The 21,752-nt window shown below is 47.7% G+C and overlaps 1 protein-coding gene across 1 annotated transcript; it reads left to right on the top strand.

Annotated features, from left to right (window-relative positions):
- Positions 1–6,514: 6,514 nt before the first annotated feature.
- Positions 6,515–21,379, top strand: LOC104533232 (dihydropyrimidinase-related protein 2; the record flags this gene model as incomplete). Its single annotated transcript, XM_010185214.1, has 10 exons — positions 6,515–6,679; positions 7,627–7,688; positions 8,524–8,604; positions 9,505–9,573; positions 13,118–13,238; positions 16,515–16,671; positions 16,834–16,975; positions 17,180–17,350; positions 19,641–19,820; positions 21,200–21,379. Coding segments are annotated over 10 exons (1,328 nt in total), but the record flags the coding sequence as incomplete, so codon positions are not given.
- Positions 21,380–21,752: the final 373 nt, after the last annotated feature.

The following is a 21,752-nucleotide window of genomic DNA, read 5'->3' as shown; positions in this document are numbered from 1 at the left end:
TAATATGTAGTCACTCCAGCTGTTGAAGAGGGTCATTAATTATTGTTTGGACACACAGCCCCGTTCTTTACATTTGTGTCCAGCTGGCATGAAATTATTAATCATAGTTTGGTTCTCATCAGCCAAAAAGACAAGTGAAATATCTGTATGACATCAGCGAGGGAATAACAGCACATTGCAGCCTGAAAATGTAATCAGCCCAGCACGGATATGTCTCATTCTTCTGAGCCTGGTCCAGCTTCTGATTTCTCTGCATGGAGCCTCACAAACTGGATCTGAACTGACAGAAAGCAACGCGCCGTGTCGTTTGTTCTGCCTTTTCTGCTGGGGTTGGCAGGCGCGTACGAGCGAGCAGTCCTGGTGTAGCTGCGTTAGCACGGTAAATGCTGGGCTGTGCGGTGGTGTTCTGCTGAGCCATCTCATTATTTAAGAATGAGAAAGTAATAAAACCCCACAAATCCACAAAGCCAAAGTCTGATTGCTGGATCCAGGATGGTAAGAAAATGCTTCCTTTGACTTCTCATTGCCTTTCTGTGGTTAAACGTGTCAGCTTAGGTATGTCAGATACATGAAAAGATCACCTTAAAAGCGATTTTGTCGCTATCCTTTCTTGTCCTAGATCAAAAAATGACCCAGAGCTTGGTTTAGAGGAAGAACTGGGTATGAAATCAGAACATAGGCGATGGGAGGCTCTTTTAGGTTACTTGATTTGGGATTTTTGAGCTCAGAAGAAATGCTGAGGTCTCTCTTTAGCCTAAATTGATGCAGAGCTGGGGAGCTGGCAGTTGTGTTTCGATACCTGAGCAGAAATCTTGGCTTTTGAATAACCCTATGAGTGGACAAAGCAGCTTTTGGTAGCTTGATTTCTTGACACGCAGAAGGGTCAGTGATATATAATTAATAGTAGAAGGGATTATGGTATTTTACGAACAGAGACTTTGAAGCCTGTGGATGAAGTAAGGTCTGCGATTATGGGATCATCTTCTGTGGAGCCTCTTGGGTCAGTCAAGGGCCTGGCTTTCACGTAGTGATTTTATTCCTCTGACTTTCGTAGCATTAATCCCAGTTCACACCAGCGCCAGGAGAATATTACTGCAGCCATAGACTTGCAAGGACGCCAGACTTCGAAGCAGGGAGCTGCGCAATTACCAGGGCTGAATTTAATTACAACCTCTCAATAAAATGGCTTGTGACAGAATGTACAACTCCATAAATTCACCAGATTTCATCACATGCAGTTGCTGTGAAGATTAAGTGGTATTCAACAGGCAGATGTGTTTATGGTGATCAAGCTGCTATTTAAAGTTTGGGGTAGGGGAAATCTGCCTGCTAACAGTTAAGCTTAAATGTGAAGGATTTTCACCTTATAAACTCCTCTTAAACAATAGGCACATTTAGTGCTTGTAGGAGCAGGAAATAATGTGTAAAACTGCAGTTTATAATAGCAACTGGAACCCTGCATACATGGTTTTACTGCATACACAGTTTTTGTAACATCTGACCCTAATTCACTTCTATATTGTCCATATCAAGTAGTTTTTCCTGGTAGCAGAGTTCACTGGATGAAGATGGAGAAAAACTGCAATGTGTGCTTTGGGTGACACGTAATTAAAGCAGTTGAAAAAGGCCTTTGCAGGGGAAAGCTGGGTCTGAGGGTTATTAATAGAAATTGCAGGAAGAGGTTGAGAGCAAGCCAAGGCAGGAAGCAAAAAAGAAAAAAACTCAACATGCCACAATACCAGGAAGCTATAAAACCCATTAATCCCCACCCATGAGGACATCCATCCAAAAAGTAAAGTTTTGTTTTTAAGGCAAGGCTAATAGCTGAATCCAGCCGTTCTGCTGAAGCAATAATTTCTCTTGGGCTTAGCGAGGGGTCAAAAAGAAAAAGGCATGGCTCTTAAACTGCATTTTTTGGAGAGCTTCGATGTGCCAGAGAGCGATTATACGGGATTTTTTCAGTCTCAAAGCATCCTGCAGGCTCTTGGTTAAGTTCCCCAGTCTTCTGCGTGTGATCCCTGATGCCCATGCAGGATAAAAACCTCTGCTCTCAAACCGGGCACTTGCTCTGAGCGGGAGCTGCTGTTCTCCCCTGCTTCAGAAAAGCTTCAGAAAGCCCTGGCGTGTCTGAGTTTGTAGAAGGAAGCCAAGATGTGATGCCACACGTTATAAAGCCCCTGTTTAAAGCTGAGGGTGGCTCCATTTTAAGTGTGCTGTGCACTAAGGGGTTGTATTGCTTTACAGTAAGTGAGAAGATAGAGCAGCTGAATGGAAAACAAAGGTGCGCTTAAAGCCAACCCTTAATAAGTGGTGTGATTAGTAAATGCTGGTGCGTTATAAACTGCCACTTCCACCCTACTTAGATTTCTCATGCTTGTGTTAAAACAATGCTACTTTATCTTCCCCCATCCTTAGAAAGTTTCCTTTAAATCAGTTCCTCTGAGTTTCTGCCATTTAGCACCAGTGCCTGGTGCACCGTGGCTGTTATCTCTCCCCCGCAGCCTCCAAGCATTTTGGACACACGACGTTTGAGCGTGGCCCAACGCCAGCTCTGGTACAGGAGAGCTGCACAGATAAGCTAAGAGAGATTGGTGGTGGTGTCTCACTTCGGCTCGTCGTCTGCCTTTAATCTTGAGCCGATTAATCTGGCCGAGGAGGAGCGAAGGATCGGGAGCGAGACAGAGAAACAGCCACGGGTGACGGGTGGGTGGCAGCCGAAATCCTGGGGAGTAAGAGCAGATGCACCTTGTAAGCAGTGTGAAGCTGCGTGTAATGACGGGAGAGCAAAACCAGGCGCATCGGGGCGGTGATTAAGAAGTCTCGGTGATTGTGGTTGGAGCGGTCGTGGTACGTGGGGGACGCAGGTGCGTGAATCCCGTTGCCTTCCAAAGGGAGGGGAACGCTCGGGTTGTCTGGGGAAAAGATAAGCAGACTGTCCAGTAATCGTGGGATCTCATCAGTATTTTACTTAGTTTATTTGTAAAAGACAAAATCCTTTTAAAACTGTGTTGTTAAAAAGCAGTTACTTTGCTGATGTAAACCAGCTTGCTTGCTGCTGAGCCATAGGCTGTTGCATTTTGGAGTCTGCATCTCAGAAGGCTAAAAGATAAATCTCCAGAATGTTTTCTGTTCATAGCTGAGAAACCACTGTAATCCTAGCTTTGGCTTTGCCATTTAACTTGCTGAGAGTGTATGTTAAATAAAGAGAAACATTAGGATTAGGTCTGAAATGCACGCGGATTCAGGGAGCCGCTACAAGGACCACAAGCTCTTTAATTCCTCCTTTGAAGGTTTCATCACTGATGAAGTGATGCTTAAACGATCTTTTTCCTTTTCCTTTTTTTTCCTTCTTCCTTTTATATCTGGTTTTGGAGCAACCTTTGAGCTTAAATCGAGCTGGCAACTTCCTGTTCAGCAGCTGACATCATTGGTATGGCAGTAATCAACAACAGGAAGAAAACATCTGGCCTTGGAAGCATGGAGAGATGAAGGAGGTGGTGGTGTAGAGTGAAGGGGTGACACCAGCCTCTTACAACAGCTTGTCTTGGGTCCTGCAGACGTGAATTGACCGTCCCTGGTTTCCGAGATGAAGGCTGACAGGGCAGTAAGCTGTCGGCTTCCCTAGGGAGGAGAGGTCAGGACAGCACGCTGCTTTTTGCGTGGGAAGCCTCCAGGGCAGTCTCCACGTCCGGGTGGGTCAGAAGACCTTGTGGTGCTGTGGTGGATCATACCCAAGGGTCATCTTGGGAGCCTGGGGCTGTGGGAACGCAGGGGATGGAGCTTTCATCAGCTGTGTTACTGCTGGAGCACAGAGACCTTAAAGAAGAGGCTTTTTGTGTTACTTTGAGCTCTTGAGCTGTGCCCCAGGGCTGGAGGGAGAGCTTCCTCTGAGCTGCGTGGGCGATTGCTGTCCACACCAGCAGGCACAAGTAGTTGCAGTGCTCAGTTCTTCTAACAGCAGGCAAAGAGTCAGTCTTGATCCTGCTCCTTTAAAAGATCTAGGTTCATTCTTGCGTATTTGGGCTCTAGCTGTTAGCTTTTTACTTAAAACCAAACCCAACAAAAACCCCAATCCTTTCAGGAGCCGTGGCCTGTAGAGATGTAGGCCATGATCATGCAATGTAATTGGCCACTTCCATTGTGGAAGGATGGTAAAATTGAGGAGACATTTGCATTTGTGTCTGAATTAGCTCTAGAGTAGCGCTTAAGGTTACATCCACCTTCCTCATGTCTTACTGCCTGCTCCAGGATGCCGTGTCAGGCATCCCATGGTGTGCTCTGCCGTGCTGCTCCTTCACTGGGTCTCTTTGGACGAGATAAATCACAGGCTTTTGAAGGCTGTTGGCTTACCCTGCGTGTTCAGACCTTCTTCTCACTGACTTCTTCCATGTGAACATAACAAAGTGGTTGATCAGCACTATTTGAGCAGAGAGCTGCTATGGAAACAAAGAGTGTTCAGTTTTGATGGGGTTGATGGGTGATTTGGCTATCGGTGAGCTCAGGGGAGCTGCCATGAGATGTGTCGGCACCACAGCTTCCATGAGAGATATCCCTGATCCCCAGAGCTGCCTTTCATGCACACATGCACCACTGCCTCCATGCCTTATCCTTATTGCAACCAGCTGTGCTTTGACTTTGTCAAGGATCTGATAGAGCTCCCTTACCCCTCTCCCAGTCCCTCCCCAAAGTCCCATTAGTCATCCTTGGGCAGCGCATGAAATGAGCTGGCAATAAAGCTCTGATCCCAGACACCGGAGTCATTCCTGGGGGCTCGGTGTGGGCTGTGAGGACTCTGCTGCATTAACTCCTCGGTGCCTCCACACAACATTTCCCAATGCCCATGAGCTGTGTAGCATCTGAGGGCTGAGGGAGCTCTTAGGGCACCTTTTGTCTAAGTAGAGATGGATTTTTTACTGTGGTTTCGTGGAGATTAAAGGGGGTTTTTTTGGCTTTTTAATTAGTCAATGGGCTGAGGAAGGCAGCTCTGGCCATTTGTGAAAAGTTGGGTTTTCTCTGTAATTGGTAATGCAGGGAGAATGTTATTTTTCTCCTTGTAGTTCAGACTACTTAAGCTAAAGATTAACTTTGGCAGGGTGACAAGGGGCTACGTACCGGCCAAGAAACAATTCAGTCTGCAAGTTAGGGGAGGGTTTCTGACCGCTGGGGAGGAGGAGCTCATGGAGCAGAAATTGGATTTTTTGTAATTTTTCTTTTTTAAAAACAGGACAGTTTATCAGCTGGTTGCTTTTGGCGAGGGTGGTGAAAAGCACATCCCTGACGAGATGCCAGCCACCATCAAATTGCAGCGCTTTCACTCATAGCACAGATTTTTCTGTGTCATTCCCAACCCGGGTGGCTGCAGCTCGTGGGTCTCAGTGCTGCTTTTGCAGCGGGTCAAGAGCTCCCGGTGTAAATCCAGTTCTTCAGGCAGTGCACAAGCAGTAAATCTGGGCTGCTGCATCTGCGTGGGGGCGAAGCAAAGCTTTGTACTCGCCGAGAGCCAGAAGGGCCCAAGGACTTTGTTATCCCAGTTGTGATTTAGAGCCGACTGCTGAGCCGATGGCAGCCCAGATACTCACCAGCGAAGTTAAAAATAAACCGCTCGAGATTCTCTACTGATAATTGAAGCAACTTTTAATTTGTGTATATGATTTGATGTTAAATCAAGTCAGGGCTCTCTCCTCCTCCCCAGCAGTGCCTGCCCGGTTTGTGACCCCTGAAGTCCCGCAGGCTTCTCCTGCTCTCGGTGTCTGAGATGCTGGCTTGCTGCTTTTGTTTCACTGTGTCTGGTGGAGATCTTAGAGATCCCATTAGAGGTTACTGGCAGGGACACTAAACCTCCAGATCCACATCTCTGGTTGCCCTTTGAGGCTGTGGGGCTGTCCTGTAGCTGCTGATGGACCCAGCTGCTGCTGGAGCCCATGTGTTAGACCAGGAGGAGGATCAGACTGAGGCAAGCAGCACCTTGTGTCTCTCCAGCCATGACAAGCTGTTGGTCCTGCTTCTTCCAGTCCTCGCTTGTGTAATTTGGGATGTGGAGCATAACTCAGCTCTGATCTGTGTGGAGCTCTTGGTTGTCACTGTGTACGTGCCAGTGGTAACACATCTCTTGGATGCGTTTTTCAACATGTCCAGAAGTCACTGCTTGATCTTGAGGTGCTGGATACCAAAAGCTGCCGACTGATGCTCACAGGGGACCTTGCCTGTGTCACTGTTCATTTGTTGATTTGTCACCAAACAGGGGAGCAGTGTTTATAGAGCTCTCTGCCGTGGTTTGTGTTTGCTGCCCTAGGAATTTCACTTGCTCCATTCACAAACAATCGCAGTAAACAGGCTGTAGTAATTGAACTGTTTTATTCATCTTTGGCTCCGTAATCAGCTTCCTTACTGCTTTCTCAGATGCAGAACTTTAGAAACCAGGTCTTTCAAACTCAAATATTTTAGGGGAAAAGGGATGGCTTGTTTTAAAGCTACTGCACCAGCCATTTACCAGTGCTTTGGTTGTCTTTCCCAGTTGATCACGTGGTTCCTGAGCCAGGGACCAGTTTGCTGACTGCGTTTGACCAGTGGCGAGAATGGGCGGACAGCAAATCCTGCTGCGACTACTCTCTGCACGTGGATATCACCGAGTGGCATAAAGGTGTCCAGGAGGAGATGGAAGCTCTGGTTAAAGACCATGGTAAGTTCAGCTCCGAGTATTTTTTAGGCTTCTGTGAAATATTTTACTCTTGCATGTCAAATAAAGGCTCAGGGGGATGGCACACACTGGTGTCACTGCAGTTGTCAGGTGGGTGAGGTGAAGAGGTGAATCCTGTGCTGCTGCCATGCAGAGGAGCACCTTTGTTCAGTGAGGGTCTTTTGATTTTCGTTAGTGCAGGTAGGTGATGGGTTTGGCCATTAAAGTGTCGTCAACAAGTGAAGAATCAGGCCCAGAAGGAAGAGTCCAGCGCTGCTTGCTAAAAGTGGAGAAGAGCTGAATAAAATGACCTCATAGGTTTTTCCCCTCTTTAATTTCCTTGACGTTTCATCCTTAGGCTAGAGTAATTTTCCATCCTGTTGTTTAAAATAACAACCTCCTAATGAGTGCTTTCCCACACATGTCGGGTAAGAGCTTTTACTGGTTCAGAAGGCAGGAGGGGGAAAGCTGATTTAGGAGCGCTCCCCGTGTCTGGTCAGTATGGATGTGATGGAGGAGGGCACACATACAGACACGCATTGCCCATCAGGAGGGAGCCCCAGTCTCTGCTTTTGTGCGTGATGCATTTTACTTATTTTTTTACCCAGCCTCCCACAGTGCTGAATCCACAGAGTTATTCTTACTTCTCCATGAAGTGGAAGCCTGAGGGTTGAGCTGGCCCCATGGCTGGAGCGCAGGCTCCTCCGTTCTCGTCGCCTGTGTTAACGGATGCCACATGGCTGAGGAGGTCCTGGCTTTACGCTGGGGTCTTGTGTGCTTGTGTGCACGCATTTCACAGCAGACTCAAGTCATTTATTTGTCCATCATTACTGCTTGCTGGGGGGCTGATTGAGGGGGACATCTTCTGTCTTAATAGCTTTGGTTTAATAGCTTTGTCTGTGCCTGCAGTTTGTACCTCAGAGATAATTCCTTTGCTCTCTTTCCACCAGGTGTGAACTCCTTCTTGGTGTACATGGCTTTCAAAGACCGCTTTCAGCTGACTGACTCTCAGGTAGGAAGGCTCAGTGTTCCCGTGCTGCTGTCACTGCAGGCTGTGCGTTAGTCTCTTGTAAGGATTTATTTTCAGTACGCTTGGATCTGACATTCTTTTCTGGTGTCAGTCTCTGTGTGTGTAACAGTACCTAAGATTTGCAGTAGTACCCAGAGCTCTGTTTTGAAGATTGTTGTTTTTAATAAAAAAAAAAAGAATTACAAACCCTGAAAGGCTTGGCTGGGCAAAGCAATGGCAAAACCCTCATTTTGGGAGATCTAAGGTTTCATTCCAGCTCCTTTGGTGTGGAAGCAGTGGCAGTTGTATAAATTGCTGCTTTATGCCTCGGCGTAGGGCAGGACAGTGAGATCTCTGGCATAAATACTCGGTGTTCATGAGTTGAAACCGATCCTGGTCCAGAAGTGGGTTTCTGGCTTTAACGTTAAAATTCCTAGGACCTTAAAAAGGACCTGCCCTCCCGTTTGCTGTTCTGATGGATACGTTTGGGTACATTTAATTGTTGAGATGGGCAGTTTATATTTCTAAACACAGTGGGAGGAGAGGAATGTCTGGGAGTCATCTGGAGCAGCGTAGGAGGCAGTGGTGTATGACCGTTATCTCTAATGACTCTGGGAAGGGTTTTAATGAGTGGCCATTGACGAGCCAGCGTCAGGTTACTCAACCTGAGCCCTCTCAGCCTGGTTGCTGGAGTGGGAAATCACTGCCCCTTTCCCTTTCTCTTTTCCATTCTGCAAAATTCCGTATGCTAAAGAAGACTGGAGTGTATGTTCTATAATAGATGTGCACCTGGGTGTACACTTGGTGTATATGGTAACGGGTGTTTTCTGTCCTCTAGATATATGAGGTCCTGAGTGTAATCCGGGACATCGGTGCGACAGCTCAAGTGCACGCTGAGAATGGTGACATCATTGCTGAGGTATGTTAATGTTTATTCTGTGGATTCTTAGCTTCAAAATGCTGGGAGGGATTCAAACTCTTAATTCCTCCTTCGCAAACAGAAAATCACCCAAGATTTTGAAAAGCATGGCATAGCTGTGTCAAGGATGCAAGCAGAGCTGTGTGTCAGATCTTATCCCCTCCATTGGCACTGATAAAACAGGTTTCTGTGGCAGCTTTTGGCTTGTGGTGGATATCGACCATCTCTGCCTTTCTCCTCATAAGTGGAGAACTGTCTGGGTGTGACTGTCACTGTGTGCAGTAAAATATTCTGCAGAAACTAAGACCAGAGGGAGCGGGAAGGGTGACAGCTTCATATAGTACCTGGGATGCTGATGTCTGGGATCTGTTCATCCTTTAAATAGCAGCAAAGAAGAAATGTTAACAGTGTATTTGGATTTAATCTGATCTCCAGCTCATTTTATACATTATATATCAAGTGTGCAGAGCTGGATGTTGCAGAGGATTTCTGCACTGAACTGGGGAAGAGCCCACCTCACTGTTTGCACCCAGTTGCCTGCGGTTGCAGCACAATTTCTTCATGAGATACCGTTTTGCCACATCTCAGAGATTATTTTGTAGACACAAATGAGTAGTGAAAGTCGAGGGGCTTTGAACCCAGTGGGAAGCAAATCAAAATAGAAGGTTTCCCTGACCTCCTGTGAACAAATCAGCAAGGGTTTTGTGAGCTCTGGTTATTCTCAGCAAGGGAAGCTGGGCAGGACTCTGGTTGTAAGGCCCTTCTGTAAAGCCCCATGTGATTATTAGCTACCACAGATGCCTGGGATCTCTCTTGTACCTCCTTCAAACAGATGTGTTTGCCACAAGAAGAAATGTGTGTTGCTTTAAATCTTTTTCCTGCTCTTTTTTTCTGCCTTAGGAGCAGCAAAGGATCCTGGAACTGGGGATCACAGGCCCTGAGGGGCATGTGTTGAGCAGACCTGAGGAGGTGAGGACTTCGCTGCTTTTGCATTTATTCCCCCAGTTTATAACATTTCTGCATTGCCATCACATACCTCGTGTTGAATTGATTCTGCTGCCGGCTTTTCTAGATCCCATTTCTTGGCCTTCTCTCTCAGTCCTTTAGCAAGACTTCCTCAGAATCAGCAGAAATTTTTAATATACACCCAAATCCTGACTTTCTGTCTTAGGCACTCGCATAGCTTCCATTACTATAATATTTGATCATTTAATGACAGTTTCACTGATGGAAGATTCTTTACACCGAGGTACTAAGTGGTTTGCTGAAGGCATAGGAAATAAGTACCAGAGAGGGGAGCTAATTTTCAGATCCTAGCCCAGCACTTTAGTATAGTTAACCTCCATACTTCCGCATTGGTTTCTCTAGGGTCAAGCACCCCAATCCCTCTCACTTCTTCTGAGTCTTTAAAATAAATCTCAAGAGTAAGAAAGAGCCTTAAAACTTTGCTTTTCAGGTTGGTTCCCATTGGATTCTTCCTTTGCAGTATCTCTAAAGTAGACACCTCACCATGGCGTTCTGGGTTTGTGAAATCCGTGCATTATACACATGCAGTTATTTTAGTTCCTCCAAGATATTGGGGCTTTGCTGACTGCCAGATGTGGCAGCTGGAAGCTGGGTGTGTGAGATCATCCACACGTGCCCCTCATGCTGCCTCCCTATCTCCTCCCCTCGAATCAGACCGGCAGCATCCAGAGACCTTTCCGCAGGAACATAAATCATGCAGTTGCTTCATGCAGATGAGGGGAAGAAAAAATGCTTGACTTGGGCAGTTTGTGAATCCTCACAGCATTTGTCTTTGGCTCTGGGAGCTGGGATTTTTTGCTTCCTGGAAGTTGTGAGCAATCACTTGCACTCAGCTTTCCACCCACCCACCCCTGTGCTTTTTGAGCGTAATTTCTGGCTTGCATCAGGAGAGCAGGAACAGATGGGGATGTGATGCTAGGGGCTCACCCCTGAACTTCTGTTGACTTCAAAGAAAGGCTGCTCCTTACCTGGAAGGATCTGGCTGTCAAATTAGCCCAGTCTCATCTGGCTACTTCAAAGTTCATCCTTAGAGGAGCAGGAGCTTTAAAAGTGCAAACCGTGTGACTCCTGGCTTGGTTGGTTGGTTACAACTGTGCAGAAATGTGGTCTTTCTCAGTTTAGCAAGGAAGACTCCCTGAGGACTCGTGGTTGTCTCAAACTGGGACCAGTAGAGCCCCTTCCCAGTGTCACTGGACAGCCCTTGTGCAGCTGTGCCCAGCTGTGCTGTCTGCCGGGAGTGGAAGCACTTGGTCCAAAATTCTCTTCCATTAAAGTCATAGGAAACAGGGCAGGAAGCGATGTCATCTGGTTTCCTCCTCTCCTTTCCTCCGGTGCAGGAGTAATTTCATGTTTTTGAAACCGTACAACTCCCTTTCAGCTGCCTGATGACAAAGGCCAGATTCTGAGGGTGGCAGCAGATCCCTAATTCCTGTTGATTTCAGGAGGAGCGGATGTTTCTTGGTGTCCCTCTGGGGCGCTGTTAGCATTGGAATTGGCTTTTCACGCTGCCCCTCATGGAGTGCAAAGCCTGTCCCGAAAACTTAATGATGGTTGTAATTTTATTGAAGAGCTGCTTAATTCAGACCTCAACTGGCAGGAGTTGTTGAACAAGCCTAAAATATTTACTCAATCAAAACTCCCACTCAGTTCAGTGGGACTTAGGTCTGAGTGAAGCATTCAGGGTCTGCCCATCTGCATTTGTGCCTCACTTGGAGCATCCACATCTGAATTCCCAGGTAGAGCAGAAGGCGTGAATTAAGGCTTAAGCTTTGCTGCTAACTCGTGGGTTTAAATGTGCTCGCCTCGGTGACCTGGGTTGAGCCAAGGTGATGGTGTTCAGCACGTTGTTCCAGCCAGCAAAGGGAGCCTTCATTAAGACACCCTCATCCCAAGTCAGCATCAGCCATGGCTTTCTGGAGAACTCTCCCCCTCATAGCTCAGATCGTTCTGTGATGACTTTTCGGAGCGATCCTCATTTTTTGTTTTTATTTTAGCCACAAAAACGCTGCACGCACGAGCGGTCCAAGTGCTGCAGGAAGTGTCTGTCTTTTTTTCCAAGAGAACTGCTGTGCTAGGGCTTCTCATGCATACTGGTAATTGCAAACATTCCCCTTTGGACGAGTCGCTGGGTTATTGTTATGTGCCTGTCACCATAGCATCTGGCCACAAGGCATGAATTCAGCAGCCTTCTTCTCTTCTGTGCAGAAAAATATTCTCCTCCTGTGTTAACAGTTGCTGAAATGCTTTTTGGTCAAAAGACTGGAGATACGTGTTGGTTTATCCCTGTTTTACAAGTGGGGAAACTGAGGCACAGCGTGGAAAGTGTGCTGGGCCAGAAAATGTCCCCTTCTGTCCATCACCCTGCCTGGATTAGTCACAAAAGGTGACCCTTTCGGCACTGGAGACCAACCTGCTGCCTCTGGGGGCTGATTTTCTTATAAAACCTCCCAGCTGTTGTCATGTTTTATTCGAGCAGTCCAGCTGCAAACAGAGCAGTGTTATGGTGGCTTTGTCAGCGTGAGCAGAGCTGCTGTGGTCACTTGGTCACTTCCTAGGCTGATGGGTCCCTAATGTCAGGAGCTTCTTTCAGTGGATCAAGCGTGGTGCCAGGAGGCAGCGGTCGATGTGTTCTGATCGTGGCACTGGTGATGGTTTACGGTGCTTGGCCTGCAGTGAGTCCCTGCAGAGCAGATTTTCAACTGTGCTGAGCGTGTGCCAGCCCCATTGGCATCCACAGAGGTGCTGGTGGCCTCTTGCATTTGGGAATCAGGTGTCTTAATGGCTCTGGGTTTCAATTTCCTCTGTTACTCCCTTGGAAAATGCCTGTGGTATTGCAGGCTCAGTTCTCCATGGCAGCAGGCACTGTGAGCGTTACCCTGTCGTTAAATCTGGCTTTGATTGGGATGTGTCATCTGTACAAGTCTGCAGAGTGGTTATGTCCATTCTAAGACGTGACCCTGAGTCTCGCTGAGTTTCTCTCTCTACGCATGCAAGAAAAAGGGATTTGATGTATGGGATGGTTCGCGCTCTGTCAGATCCCGAGCCAGATATTGTAGTGGAGGGTACAATTTAGGAGGCTCGTTTGCAAACGTGGCTTACCAGAGTATGTGGCTGCAGCATCTCTCTTCCGCGTGGGCCGGAGCACGAATAGTTTTGTTGAGTCAACATTTAGTCGCTTATTTTTGTCTAGGTTAAAGAAGGGGCTTAATTATTCTGACCGTGAGCACCTGGAGTGTTGATTTAGGACTCGCAGAGAAACTTTGAAGCAGCCTGGGAGGAAAAAGTGGTAATGAGAGGGGACTGCAGCTTGATGTCATTTTAATGATTGTGATTGCTCCGTACATTTTCCTGGCTCAGACTCAGAGGGGTGGAAAGTCTCTCATTTTGGCCCTGCACACCCTGTTTTCCTGTGACCTCTGAAGGTGGAAGGGAGGTGCTGATGCTCGGGATGTCGCTGTACTGACTTGCTGCTGGCTTTGCTTCTCAGGTGGAGGCAGAGGCTGTGAACCGGGCAATCACCATCGCCAACCAAACCAACTGCCCCCTTTATATCACCAAGGTGATGAGCAAAAGTGCCGCCGATGTCATTGCTCAAGCCAGGAAAAAGGGTAAGTTATTTCCCTTGGATGGAGGCACCCTATTAGCTCATGCAGTTCAATTCTTGCCAACATGAGCTTCATCCCTGCAGAAAAGGTTTCTTTTTCCAGTGTTCTTGTCCAGGCTCTTTTTTTAAAGGTCCCAAAGCAACGGCTTCTGTCTTATCTCCCACAGATGAGTGTTCAGTGGTTGTATCAGTGCAGTTTCTTCTGTTCAGCCTGAAGCCTGTCTCTCCACACTCATCCTACCACATTAAACCACATGCCTTCGTGTTATCACAGAGTAATTCCTTGCTGTCTCCATTTATTGAATCCCCCTGGAGGCTGCAAGCTGTGTCCTCCTTTCAGCCGCTGTGGTCTTTCCTTGGTGCTTTCTGCTGAGCTGAAAATCACTTCTGGGGTCAGAAGTGATTCCAAGAGTCCTGACACAGAACTCTGACTCATGAACCCTGTTGGGTTTAGTTGGAGCAGCCAAAGAGATTATAAATTCCAGCTATCCACTGTGCTCCTTGCTTCTGAAAGAAATACTCCTCGTGTGCTGTAACTCACAGCCTGGTATCTGAACAGGAATTGGGATCAGTAGGCTGCGTTAGACTGGGAACTGCATTTGCCTCTGATGATGTTGCGAGAAGCAAGACTCAGCCCTGTGGTGAATGCTGCTGCCTCGTGTCTGCTCTCTCTGAGCAAGGTTTGTGATGGAGCTGAGCTGCTCTGAGCGATGCAGTTGGGTCCTCCTGAGGAATTCAGTTGGGTTCTTCCAAGTGATGCAGTTGAGTCCCCCTGAGCTGTGCAGTTGGGTTCTCCTGAGCGATGCAGTTGGGTTCTTCCCAGTCCTGACCCTGCTGTCTTGCCCCAAGCAGCGAGGGTGACAAAGCACAGTGGGTGCCTGTCTCCCTGCTTTATGCTGTGACTAAACCCTTCATTTCTATTGAAAGCGGCTCTGGGTGGGTGACTAAGCAGGAGGGATGATTTCTCCCCTTCTTTACTCAGAAGGGTTGGATTTAATTCTATGCAGTCTAAATAAGCCTGAATGGATACACAAATGACATCACTTTCCATCTGGGTGTTTGGTGTGAGAAGAGCCAGTTTCCTACCGCAGCAAACAGATTGGTGTCTGTGTATTGGCTCAGGGGTATTTTGCTCCCATGGTTCCTGTTAAATGAGTTCGGAGTTGGTGAGAAGGACTGATTTCCAATGCATCTCTTTCTGGTCGTCGTGTGGAAGCAGCTCAAGGGGTATTTTGCTCCCATGGTTCCTGTTAAATAAGTTCGGAGTTGGTGAGGAGGACTGATTTCCAAGGCATCTCCTTCTGGTTGTGGCATGGAAGCAGCTCACGCTGTCTGGGATAAACCTTCCTCTCCCAGCTCCATTAGTGGAGGTCATGCTGAAATGAGAAGAAGTGTTGACATGCAAAACTCCAGAAAACAACTTCATGTGGCTGCTCAGGTCAATCCTTTAAGCCAGGAAAGCCCCCTTCCTTTTTCTAGGTAAAGTGCTGGAGACATGTGCACCACAGCATCAGCAAAAACACCCTCTTGCTATGCTTGCTGTCCTCTGTGACCACTAACTGGGAAGTAGGTGGGAGCATTGGGATGAGGGACCATACACTTACATCACATAAGCCATAAAACACAACCTGACTTGGCTGGATGTGGCCCTGCCCCTGAAAGGTGCTGGGATTGATTGATGAATGATCCACAAAACCCACTTTCCTTATCCTCCAGAGCGAACTAGCATACGTAGTTTTCATTCAGACTGCGTTTTCTCCTTATAAGGAGAATTTGGGGTATAAATGGCACGCTGTTCTCTGTTCCTTTATTGAAATAATTCAATTTAAATGCTGTGCAGTTACCCAACTGGGTAACCCGGGAGGGCCACACACACTAGCCTTGCCCTCCCAAGCAACAGAGGAAACATAAGACTATCCAAGGCGAAAACAACACAGAATTGATTTGCTGAATGGAAAAGAACGAATGTGATTTAAAGCCAGATGTTCCCAGTGGCATTTGTATTTGTATTTGAGGAGAATCCCTGCAGACGCTGTCGTTGGCAGATCTGGAAGCTCAAAGCATCGCTCCCTGCAGAACAATCCCCCCAATGTACTGGCCCACAACAGGCCTCCCATTAATAGCCAGCGTCTGCTTCGCCTTGTTCTGATTTTGTAACCCTATTTCTGGCGAGTGATGTCAGACGGGCTCTTCCTCTGCTGGTGCATCCCTTCTGACAAAGTCCCTGCGCCTCCTGTCCCAGTGTGGTCCTGGAAGCAGCATGAAGCCCGGTACAGCATCATTATGTGCTCCATCCCAGTGTCAGAGCCCATAGACATAACAGCAGCTCAGACAGTATATGAAATAAATATATATGAATATGCTAAGCTGACCAGTTCTGGGGTTGCCTTTGCCAGTCTATTCTGATTAATGCATTTAGGGTGAGTATTTCAACAACCCACATCTTTTGCACGCAGATACCTGAAGTGTCTAAGCTCAGAAGCCGTTTTGCAGAGATTTCAGGAAGGTCTCATTTGGTGAGCAGATCTGGAGGGGCTCCCAGCTGGCATCGCTTTTGAAGTTGCAGCGTCTTGCATCTGCTTGGCGTGCAGATGTTGCTGGTGCGTTCCAGCTTGCAAAGTATCGTGGCCTTAAGGATCCGCTGCTCCTTCATGTGGTTCCAAAAATGTTAATGAAGAGGAAGGATGCACTGGTGGTTGGTGTGCTGGACAGGGTGTCAGAAGGTCTGATTTCATTTCCTAGTGCTGCCGCAGATTTACTGTGTACCCGTGGGGGAATCACTCCACTTCCCTGAGCTGCATTTGTGAACCAGAAACACGGATACTTCCTCTGTGATGGGCTTTCTCTGCAGGCAGTAAACTTCCCTGACTGGAGTTTTCTCTTATCTGATCTATGCACAGAGCCTGTGCCAGTAAACCCAGTCTTGCTGGATCTTTAAGATATTACAGGTGCTTTTTTCTTCCTTCTTTTTCTTCCTCATCCCTTCTGGATCAGGCTGCATCTTCTCACACTTCCAGTTCCCCTCAGCCTCTTTCGTCACGTTCTCAACCCAGGATACAACACAGTGAATCTTTGCAGTAACCCTTTCAAGCATGATTAACCAGCACTGACCTCAGCAATTGTGTGAAGGCATTGTACACGTTTTGCTTCTCCACATTTTGTTTATCAGTAACGGTATCAGATATTTAAATGTTCAGATACTTACTCCAAGGGACTGATTTTTGGAGAACGCGCGTTGCTTGGTGCTCACAGTGGATTTCTCTGTGTTCCTGTCCTGTAGGCACCGTGGTGTATGGAGAGCCCATCACAGCCAGCCTGGGGACCGATGGATCTCACTACTGGAGCAAGAATTGGGCGAAGGCGGCAGCTTTTGTTACTTCCCCACCACTCAGCCCTGACCCAACCACTCCTGATTTTCTCAACTCGCTACTGTCCTGGTGAGTAGAGCTCTCTGTGTTCATGCAGCATGTGCTTCATCAGGAGACAAGTGGGTGATAAAGATAAGGGATGATGTTACCAGCAAGCAAAAGGCTGTTTTACCTTTAGGAGTAAACCTGTGACAATAAAGTATCTTAAATACCTATCACTGTCTTTTCCAGTGGAGACCTCCAAGTTACTGGCAGTGCCCACTGCACCTTCAACACTGCTCAGAAAGCTGTTGGGAAGGACAACTTCACCCTGATCCCTGAAGGAACCAATGGCACTGAGGAGAGGATGTCCATCATATGGGATAAGGCTGTGGTATGTCACACGTCTCCTAGGCTTAGGCTGCAGCTGGGCATTCAGAAAGTGTGCTACAATCTCCCCCGAGATGCTTGTTACGATCCTTTGGCTTGAGGTTTTTGCCCCTATAGAGATCATTTGGAATCTGCTGTGCTGTCAGTGATTTGCTTTTCGGAGTGGTCCCCACCTGGCTAATGCAGTGACTCCTTTTGTCTTCCCCAGGTGACTGGCAAGATGGATGAGAACCAGTTTGTCGCTGTGACCAGCACAAACGCAGCTAAAATCTTCAACCTGTACCCGCGGAAGGGCCGTATCGCAGTGGGCTCGGATGCTGATCTGGTTATCTGGGATCCTGACAGCGTCAAGACAATCTCTGCCAAGACTCATAACATAGTAAGGAGATTTCCTACCATGTGAGCTCTGCTGCTCATTTCCTCCTCTCTTCCTTCAGTGCCAGACTGCGCTGCCACAAACAAGAGCTCGTGACAGCTCAGGGCTTTGTTTTCTCCATGCCCCAAGCCCTCTCTGCCCTTACACCCAGTGCAGCTCTGTTGTGTGAGCAGAAGGGAAGACAATCGAGTCCGAATCTGAAATCACATGAATACCCAGAGATTCCCCTCGGAGCAAAGAGATGTCTGCTCTTTCTGAGTGGTGGATGCTCGGATCTCAGCACACAGCCCTTTAAAGCTTCTAAAATATCAAAAGGCCTCTTAGCACAATGTGCCATTTGTGACCTTTTGGCTCGCTAGCAGTGGGAATGGGAACTGCCCGTTTTCTGGCTGGGATCAGTGAAGTTTGTCAGCTTGTGGACACCTTAGCTGATTTGATCCAGATCAATGAGCCTGAGTGGGTTTACACTGCGTGCTGATCTGGCACATTCATATAGAGTCATACTTAGGCATGGTTTTGCTGGTGATCATCCCCATGTTAGCTGGCATGGAGAGGCAGAAGGCACCTCCCAGCCTAACCAGACCTTCCTCCCTTGTCTTTGTGGTGGCACTGCTTGCTTGTGGCCCACGGCTACATCCCACATCTTCTACCTGGCTCCTGCAGTGAAAAAGCTGTCCCACCAGTGGGAAACTGCAGTGGTCCCAGTGCTAGGGGCTGGTTGGAGTCTGGCTGTGACATTCGAGCGCTGTCTCAGAGAAAGCAACCACTGTTTGCGTTTGTTGACGACTCGTTTCACTGCTGGCGATGAACCTATGGAATGTTTCCCTGGAAAAAACCCTCCTTGTTCTTTTTTCCGTGAATGCTTTCATTCACTCTGGAGCTGGAGGAGCAACATTTTCTTCCACACTTGGATCCCTGGGCACATTCACAAAGAAACTTTTTTGAAAGGTTTGGTTCACTTCCCTGTGACTTAACCCTGTGTCAGAATTGGTCACAAACAGTCTGGCTTCATCCTGCCCTTGCTTAGACTTCAAAGAAACTTCATCCAAACTCAGATTTGGTCACTTCAGTCACCTTAGAGGTGCTTCCAGACTCGTGGCACCTCCAGTCTGGAGAGGAATGACTTAGAGCAGGGACCCCAGGGATGTTAGTGCTGTTATGCCTGGCATTACACCTGCTGGAGTATTTTCTGTGTGTCTCACTGCCCGTGTGCTTTGTGTTAGAGGAGGGATTGATATGAGCGATGCCTTTCGAGTCGAGGCATCCTGGTTTGGTCAAGCATAGAACAAAAGCCCTTTAGAAAGTCAGGCAGAGCGGTTGCTGCGACACAGGGAGACGTAGTGATTATGTGGCATCGGATGATGGTTGCTTTTTTAAATGCTAGAGCAACATACGGCCGTTTCCAAGAATTCACACTGCTCTGGCTGCAGTCTGGCAAGGAAACGTTAGGAGCTGGGGAGGGAGATGGTGTTGTTCTTGGAGCCAGCCTCATCCATCAGCTCCTGACCAAGCCTCCTCCTGTGCCACCACAAGTGTTTTTCAGCCTGGACCGGGTTCAGTGTCGGTTTAACCGCCATTCGTCCTAATTGCAAATCTGCAGTCAAGCCTACCCATACTTATAACACACTTCCACAGCAGACTCCCTTATTAACTCAGTAAAAGAGACCTGGATTTGCCTCCGAGATGGTCAGTGGAGTAAAAGTCCCCAAATAACGTGGTTGTAGTGCATCCCATTCCAGGGTGCTTCATGGGTGGGACATCACCGGCGGATTCCTTTAAAACTTGCCTTTTTTTCCATGGTGTAACGTTTCCAATCCTGTTAATTGAGGATGAGCAATCCCATTAGGGTAAAACAAGATTGTCCTGGTCCCTGACCCACCAGCCAAAACACTGGTTTGGAATACAGCTTTTCAAAATGATCGTTATTTTTAGCATGAGACTCAGATAAAACTTCATTTGGCTCCTAAATCCCTCACAGTTCAGAAGAGATAGGCACCTAAATGCATTTAAACAGGCTTTGAGATATTCACATTGGAAACCACATGTCTTCTTTATTAATCTTGTTTCAAAGGAAATTTTGCATGAGTAAATCCTTCGTAAATTTAGGCTGATAATAAAGACCAGCCTTTCTGTTAAACCACAGCATTTACAACTCAGGTAAAAGCCGTTCAGCTTGCTTCCATCTGTCCTTAAACTTTTGGCAATTAGCACGACTGGTGATTGGTAATTAGAGCGCAGCGGGCTTTGCAGGGATGAACACGTTTGCCTCACGTTGTGTCTGTGTTTGTTGCAGTCCCTGGAGTACAACATCTTTGAAGGCATGGAGTGCCGCGGCTCGCCCCTGGTGGTGATCAGCCAGGGCAAGATCGTGCTGGAGGACGGGAATCTCCACGTCACCGAGGGCTCGGGGCGGTACATCCCCAGGAAACCCTTCCCCGACTTCGTTTACAAGCGCATCAAAGCCAGGAGCAGGGTGGGTATCCGTGGTTGGATGCGCATTTGCTCTCGCTGAAACTCCTGTGGTCAGGGGGTGGAAAACAGATGCTGTCCCCTGGCTCGCAGACACGCGCTTCTGCGATGGAAAATGTTCCCTGGGTCGCAGCCATGCGTGTCTCATTCCTCTCTCATTTTTGCTATTCGCTTGAGTCACTACAGGAATATGCTTTGGCTTCACATTGGATTTTCTGCAAGTTTTAGTTTTCTGCTCTTTAATTCTTCTCTGTCTTGGGACACCTGTACAGAGCATGTGTCCAGGAACTGTCCGCTTTGGACGTGAGTCAGTCTGCAAATAACCCAGCAGAAGAACCAAGAGAAGTTATTGATAGCGATTCTATATCAAGCCTTTCAGCATCAATTTAGATTTCTCATTTATTGTTATTGATAACATTATGCAGCTTTCCCTGCTGTCAGATAGGATCAGATGCTCTTGTCTGGTGACGGGTGAGTCACAGGCACAGCCTACTGACTGCTCAAAAGTGAGAGTTTTCTATTTTTAAGAGGCTGAAATTGTTGGAAAGTACACCCATTCAGAACAGAAACCGCCTTCTGATATGCCTTTAGTTGGTAAAAACTGACAGAGAAGATGACACCAAACTCAGCTGCAGCTTGCCTAGAATTTAAGAAGTTTATTTCTAGACGAAGTAGGTTTAGGAAGAGAGAAGTGTTCTCATGTTTGAAGTGTTGCCCTCTCCTGGACAAAACCAGAGCTGTGTTAGTTCTGGCCATAGGTAATAATCATGTTCCTTGCAAATGATATTTCCTTAATTGTTCTGATGAAGAAATCGCAAGTTATCAAAATTACAACCCCAAGTAATTCAGCACCGCAGAGAGCAGACCCGTGGTCTCTGTTGCGTTCTGGTCTCCCACAGAAATACGTGTCTGACCTCTAAATCCAATTGGGCAGCATCTCAACTGGAATAATTGCATTTAACCCAGTCTAAAGCTCCCAAGCTGGCGATGTGGAGCCAGCCTGGCTCTTCCCTGTGCAGCCCTGGCTCTGTCTGTGTGGTTTTGCTTTTTGGGGATGAGCAGTACGTTTCCTTTGAGGGTTGTCAGCAGTCTTTAATGCAGCAGCAGGTGGGTTGGGATCATGAAAGGACGGCGCAGGGGACAGGCTGTTTTCTGGAGGCTGCTCACACCAGCTGGGATCACTGCAGTCTGGAGTGCGCTTCCTTTTATCCAGGCTGCTTCGGAGAGCAGCTCCCGCCCCAGGATCCAGCCCAGAGGAGATGATGTGGGCTTTCAAATCCTCTTACTAACGACAAATCTCGAAACGTGTGTCTCTGGCTTAGCAACAGATCTGTTTTGAAGGCCGTTTTGACCCTGAAGGCTGCCTTTCTCTGTGTTTTGCAGCTGGCCGAGCTGCGGGGCGTGCCTCGAGGGCTGTACGACGGCCCCGTCTGCGAAGTGTCGGTGACGCCGAAGACCGTCACGCCGGCGTCCTCGGCTAAGACGTCCCCTGCCAAACAGCAGGCCCCACCCGTGAGGAACCTGCACCAGTCTGGATTCAGCTTGTCTGGTACACGCTTTTAAGGGTCTAAATGGCTTTGAAGTCATGGCCTATTCATACACTCATGCTCTTAATTAATTCTGCTGACATTGGAAGGCAGGGAGACAGAGCGTGAGGTGTTTTGAGCCTGGAGGTTATCCCTCTAGAAAGGAAGAGCAGCACTGTAGGAGCTGTCATAAAGTCCTGCTTGTTTCCATGCCGTGAATGCCAAGTGCCCCGCTGCGTTCTGGGCTCGGTCCTCAGCTGTAGAGGGCAGATGGCACCAACTTGAGCTCTGCCAGCTGAGACCAGCTGTGGGTCTGCTGTGTGGCGGATTTGATTTCTCAGTGTGCCGCTTCGGTGCAATAAGAGAAAACTATAAAAAGAAATCAGAAGGCTCGCTGAGGGAAAACCGTT

Source organism: Mesitornis unicolor, unplaced genomic scaffold, assembly GCF_000695765.1.
Source record: "Mesitornis unicolor isolate BGI_N332 unplaced genomic scaffold, ASM69576v1 scaffold30285, whole genome shotgun sequence".
NCBI classification, from domain to species: Eukaryota; Metazoa; Chordata; class Aves; order Mesitornithiformes; family Mesitornithidae; genus Mesitornis; species Mesitornis unicolor.
The sequence above is the reverse complement of the archived record's forward strand: the minus strand, read 5'-3'. Positions and strand labels throughout refer to the sequence as shown.